The sequence below is a fragment of the Antrostomus carolinensis genome, unplaced genomic scaffold (genome assembly GCF_000700745.2).
Source record: "Antrostomus carolinensis isolate BGI_N321 unplaced genomic scaffold, ASM70074v2 scaffold11212, whole genome shotgun sequence".
NCBI lineage: Eukaryota > Metazoa > Chordata > Aves > Caprimulgiformes > Caprimulgidae > Antrostomus > Antrostomus carolinensis.
The window spans coordinates 11652-17791 of NW_010301624.1; the positions used below are offsets into that span (position 1 = coordinate 11652).

At 35.6% G+C, this 6140-nt stretch overlaps 1 protein-coding gene across 2 annotated transcripts in view; it reads left to right on the forward strand.

The window, feature by feature from the left end:
• Positions 1–6140, forward strand: part of SMC6 (structural maintenance of chromosomes 6) — a 29285-nt gene that overhangs the window by 7227 nt on the left and 15918 nt on the right. For both annotated transcript variants that reach the window (XM_010163535.1, XM_029083915.1), the window contains exons 10-15: positions 639–785; positions 1188–1276; positions 1764–1928; positions 2924–3102; positions 4376–4577; positions 4721–4835. In XM_010163535.1, the coding sequence (XP_010161837.1) occupies positions 639–785; positions 1188–1276; positions 1764–1928; positions 2924–3102; positions 4376–4577; positions 4721–4835 (897 nt within the window). The remainder of the gene's footprint in view (positions 1–638; positions 786–1187; positions 1277–1763; positions 1929–2923; positions 3103–4375; positions 4578–4720; positions 4836–6140) is intronic.

A 6140-nucleotide genomic window follows, 5' to 3' on the forward strand; every position in this document is an offset into this window, starting at 1 on the left:
GTATCTGATGTCAGGAGACATCTGGAAATTTAACAGACTCTTTGGATGATACTTAAGACTTCTGTAGGTAGCAAGAAAGAATAATTTTGACAAACATTCAGATTCACATATGAAATACATCTTCAGAGAAACACTAGGCATCATCATTTTGAACTTTTCAGTATATTAACACTCCTCAAAATTTTCTGAATTTGCATTCGTTTTTCATCTCTTTTTTGTTTGAAAAAGAAGGATGTATTCGCTTTATAATAGAGGCATTTTTACTTTATGGCTTTACTTTCTTTCTGTGCAGTGTTGAAGGAACGTTGTCCAGACACTTATTTAACTTCATTCTATATCATGGGACTTAGCCTTATTGTAGTGAGTCTCATGTTTCAGTAGACCATGAGTAAAAAAAGAAGGTTGCTGTTCACCTCACAGATTTGGTAATTTGCTGTTTTCTTGAGTATGTTCCTTCACTAATTTTTATCTTAGCATATTGATAAGGCAATGGCTTGCTTTATTTTTTTTAACAAAAAAAGGCAAGTAAGACATGTTAGATGGATTCTTTTGAGAGATTTCTTCTGCAGCTTGTAAGAGGTTTTGAAGAAAATTTTGCTTCATTACTACTTGTATATCATTCTCTTTTTTCACCAAAGGTAAAAGTGACTGAAGCAGAAGAAAAATACAAAGCAATACAAGACAGGTTAATAAAAGTAAGTGAAGAAGCACAAGCCTTGCATCCTCAGTGTGTTTCTTTGAAGGCTGATGTGCAGGCAAGAAGAAAAGCAGTCCATGAAGCTGAGGTAGGCAAAAAGAAAACAAAACTTTCAAAGTTCATACCAATTTAAAGCTTTAATCTTGTCCATTCTCTACCTGTATATACTTCTCCATCTGTATCTAGGCTTCCTGAAATCATAGTGCAGTTCAAAATAGGAACAATTCCTTCTCTGACTTGCAATCAGTTTCTGTTCAGGGGCCACAGGGTTTATATCTTTACACAGGTGTTAAGCAGTGTTACGTTTGGGTGAAAAAAAATCTGATTCAAGTTAACTATGTTATTCCTTCTTTTTCATACTCTTGAAAGTCAAGTTATGGTTGTCTATTTTGATACAGTTTAGTGGGTTTTTTTACTCAAAACTGTAGTTCTTTTTGAAATTATTTCTTGCTTCTATTTATTAAACTACTATATCCTATTTCCTTCACAGGTACTTTACAATCGTTTCAAAACTGAGTTAAAACGTCTAGGAAAAGATGATGAACAGCTACGTAAACGAATTGAAGAACTGAAAAGCAGGTAAATACAGATATAGTGATTAGGGTGTGTTAAGGTGTAGGTATGCAGGGAGTGAGCTTTCCTGATTAATGAGAAAATCTGCATTAACAGAAAATATTTATTTAAATGTTATTTATCAGAGTCCAGTTAAATATTTCTGATCCTACTTTGCATGCAAAGATTTGACTAGAAGATGATGAGGTAGTTGGGCAGGGAAAAAGGCTTTTATTTTTTTATGTTGATAATATACATTTTGTAGCTTCCATGGTGTTGTAAAACAAATATACCTTAAACTAAATGTAATAGGAACCTAACTGGGGAGAGTTGTATGTTATTATAAATTTAAAAAAAAAATAAATTTGTATTTATGCTTTGAAGATCTTGTAAATGCGCAGAATCTCAAATATAACTTTGATGCATAAGTCTCTTGTATGATACAGATAATAAAGTTAATGACACTTATAAATCATCAGTGTGTCTTCAAAATATTATGTATAATCTTTTCTAGTGCTAATCAGGTTTCAGAGCCTGAAAGAATGGAAAGACAAAGGAAAGTCGCACGCTTAAGGGAACAGTTAAAAGCATTCCATGATGAAGAAACCATGATTGATCAACAGGTGGATCAGTTTCAGCAGGCTATATATAAGTGTAAGGAAGAACATGCTAGACTTAAGTAAGTTACGCTTTTTGAATTTAACTTTTCCTTTGTTTCAAGTTAGAAGAGGTCTCCTAAATACCTGCATTTTCTCAGGTATTAGGCTTCAGTTTCTAGGTTGTTTTTTTTCCTAGTTTATCTTAGGACTTGCTAAAGTTTTGTCTTTGGTACAATATGACTTAATCTAGAAGCTTTTAGAAAATTAAGAAAACTATTTTGTTGTTAAAGGCCAAAGGTATTACTAATTTGAAGCCTGATGTAAATCCATATTGTCAGTTTAATGCCCTTCTTCCTCACACCATCTGTTCCTTATTCTCTTATCATCCTATGGGCAGAGTATGATTTAAATTTTTTCATGTTGTTTAATACACTAGTATATCCTGATACGATGTCAGAAGATGTATAACACAATGTAAGGAAATAGATACACTTAGGGGTAATTATTGTATCTATAATTACAGGCAGATTTATAGAGACTTTGAAGCAAGTGATTCAAATACGAATTTAGCCCATACCTGAACTAGAAAAACAAAGCACTTTTTGACTTTGATTTGTAAACCTGAACTTGAACAGTGATTACTGGAGGGGATTATGGCAATGTTGTCATTTATTGTCTTAAGACATTTGAGAATTGCACTTCATGTATTAGCTTAAACATCTTTTATCCATTACTGTAACCAACAGTTACTTTGTGTTCTGTTGAAGACCTTTGTAGAAAACAGTGAAATTGAAGCATATAATTAGAAATAAAATAAATTTATTACAAATTGTTAGAAATAAAGAAGTCTTGCAAAGCTGTTGAAAGTTAGAATTTTCTTTCTCACTTTTCTGTCTCATGTTCCTTGAAACTGTAAAAATATCGTTGCATGTGTTTAGCTAGCCATACGTTGAAGCATTGAGGTCCGGATACACTGTCCTATTAGTACTTGAAAAATGAGACTTCATATTTATTTTAATCAAATTAAGGCTCCATAAGCTGTTGCTACTGAAAAAAAAAAATGCTGTTCTCTTAGGAGAGAAGATTGTGATGCGAAACAAGCACTGGATGCCAAGCAGAAACAGCTGAGAGAGCTGAAAGATAGTAAAACAAATACCTTGAAAAGATTTGGACCACATATACCAGCATTTCTTGAAGCAGTTGAAACAGCCTATAGGGAACGTCGCTTTAGACACAAACCTATTGGACCTTTAGGTAAGAATGACTGCTAAACAAAGCAGTCTGAAATGTTTCCTCATGGGATTTATTGTATGGCTGCTAATATAAACAGTGATCTTTGAGGAAAAACTATTTGTTCTTTAAGAAGCTTTGTATATATCTATCTTCTGTACTTCCTGGACTAAAGATTTTATTCTGGTAGGTTATCTTTCTTTGGTCCTTTTTATCACATGAGCTAGTTAACATCTACTATTTTTCCTCATTTTCCAGCTGGTTTTGTTAAGATATTTTATGTAGTTACAATGGTAAACATTTAGTGCACCCCTCTGACTCCCCCAGACCCTCTAAGCATCAGACTGTTGTGTTTTGGCTGCTTGTTCCTTGGTGGGTAACACTGTCCAGCTCTTGGACAGACTTTGTTCAGAATGCCCAGCGACTGACTTGTGGGCTTGTCAAACTTGAGATTTTTTTCCATGGAGCAACTGAAACAGAACCAACTGAGATTTTTTTTGAAAATTTGGTTTCATGAGGTTTTTTACAAGCTCTGATAGTGAATGGTATTTTCAGGTTGTGAATGGGAGTCATGGCTTCAGCATATTCGGGATGTAAGTGTAAAGGCCTTTACCTGCAGGATAAGAACATGCAGACACATGTACTTCTGAAGATAGGCTATGTAATGGAAATTTTCATGTTTGTTTAACTTGCAGCATAGTTGTTCCTCTACCTTCACCCTTAAAGCATTAAATTGTTGATAAGCAATCCTTGCCTTGATATAGTCCTTCTGAGCTGCCATAAAATTGGTACCTTAATGGAACTTAGTAGTGACCTGTCAAAGATCTTGGAAGAAAATGTAGGCCTCCAAATAGGTATAGATATCTCTCCAGGAAGAGAAATTATATCACAGAATGGTAGGGGTTGGAAGGGACCTTAGGAGATCATCTAGTCCAACCCTTCTGCCAAAGCAGGTTCCCTACAGCAGTTTGCACAGGAAAGGATCCAGGTGGGTTTTGAACATCTCCAGAGATGGAGACTCCGTGACGTTTCCATGGAGTCTCCATCTGTGGAACTTATTCCAGTGCTCCGATACCCTTACAGTAAAGAAGTTTTTCCTTATGTCTGTGTTCTCAGGGTAGCTTGTCTGCTGTGAAGGTTTTTATCTGTTAGTTATTTTTTTCTTTCTTTTTGTAAGAAAGGTTTATTTTTGCTTAAAAAAGCCATAACACAACAAAACAAAAACTTTGTTAAAAATGCACTGAATGTTTTGTTGTGTAACACAGCTCCTAAAGCCTTATATCTTATGTTTATTTAGGTGCTTTCATTCATCTGAAAGATGCTGAACTGACCTTGGCTGTTGAATCTTGTTTAAAGAGCCTAGTTCATGCATTTTGCTGTGATAATCATAGTGATGAAAGGAATCTTCAGCTACTGATGTCAAAATACTATCCACGTGGACTAAGACCTCAAATAATTGTAAATAAATTTCAGAATACAGTTTATGATGTTAGACACAGGTACGTTATGTTTTGAATTTTATTGCTTAGCCTTGATGGCTCAAATTATAATTAGCTGAAAAGAGCTACTTGTATTTTTCTTTTTTTTTTTTTAAGAATCTTATATGAGCTTTATGAATGTTGGTTTTTCTTCTTTTCTTCAGAGCAGTTCATCATCCAGAATTCCCATCAGTTCTCACAGCATTGGAAATAGATCATGCAGTGGCTGCCAATTGTTTGATCGATGTGAGGGGTATAGAAAGAATCCTGTTGATTAAAGTAAGGCTTTACACTCCTTATTGGTCTTTAAAGAAAAACATTTTCTCTTTGTATGGAGCATGTATGATACCTTCACTGACAGTGTCTGCAATGGAAAAAAGAGGTAGAGAAAGAACGATATTTTCATTTTGGTTTTGGATTTTTTTGCCCCTCTGAGGAGAAGTGATGGCCCTGATGGCTCAGCTGACCCCGACTGTATCAGTTGTCGGTGTTATAGAGCAGTACACACACACACACACACATACATTTCTGCTGGAGGGCTCCTGGTAAGGCTCTCTTGGCATTCAGTAAACTGTCTGTATCCCACTTCAAACACTATTTCCTGTCATGGGTGAGACAGAGTAAACTGACAACCCATAGTGGATTTAGATACTAGGATTTATTTAAGAGTCAGCAAGGTTAGAGCTTTTACTCCAACTCTGGGGGGAGAGTGAGAGAGTGACTGTGTTTGGCTGCAAGCCAAAGGAGTGAAACCACTACATACTCTTGTTTCCACTGCCTTCAGAAGTCTCAGCTTCTGACCCCAGCAGGGAGATCGCTGCTGGTGCAGGAAGGTCAGGCAGGACTTAAGCATCTGGTAGCTAGGTACTGGTTGTAGCTATAGCAAGCTTGTGCTTGAGAGTTCAAAAGTTCCCTTTGGGATATTCAGCCACCCACCCTTCCCTGAAATCATCAGCTGCCTGTTAGAATTCACAGCCAAATTTATTTTTCACCTACCAGAACAATCAAAGCCCCTTTGGACTCTGCAGCATTAAAGCGTTTGAGATGAGAGAGTGCGAAGCAACATGATTGTGGATAGAGTCTGGAAAATTAAAAAAATAGCAATAATCAGTTATTAAGTAGGACTTAAATGAGGTGACTAGTAGCTGGCATTGAATTAAGATTATATACTATTTTGATAAGAATCTATTTTTTGATCCCAATAAAAACATGTTAATGTACTGTTCTCTGCCATTATATGATTTCTGATCTTGATTGATTTTTGATTTTCGGTTATTACTAAAGATACCAGCTCCAGCAGATATTACAAGTGAAATGTTCCAAGATAAAAATAAGATTAATATATTTATTTTTAAAGAAAGCAGGGTATTCTATGAGCAGCAGAACTAATGATACTTACTTTTTGTGGATTTTTTTTTTCTCCACACCCACTTACCCCAATTTATTCTCTGACATTCCTACTGGAAAAGAGGCAGTTTATGCTGTGTCTAGCGCAGAGCTGACTGAATGTTTAGCAAGCATGGTGTTACTGAATGGGATATGTAACAGATGAGCTTTCTAGGCTTTTCTCATGGCAGGGATGCT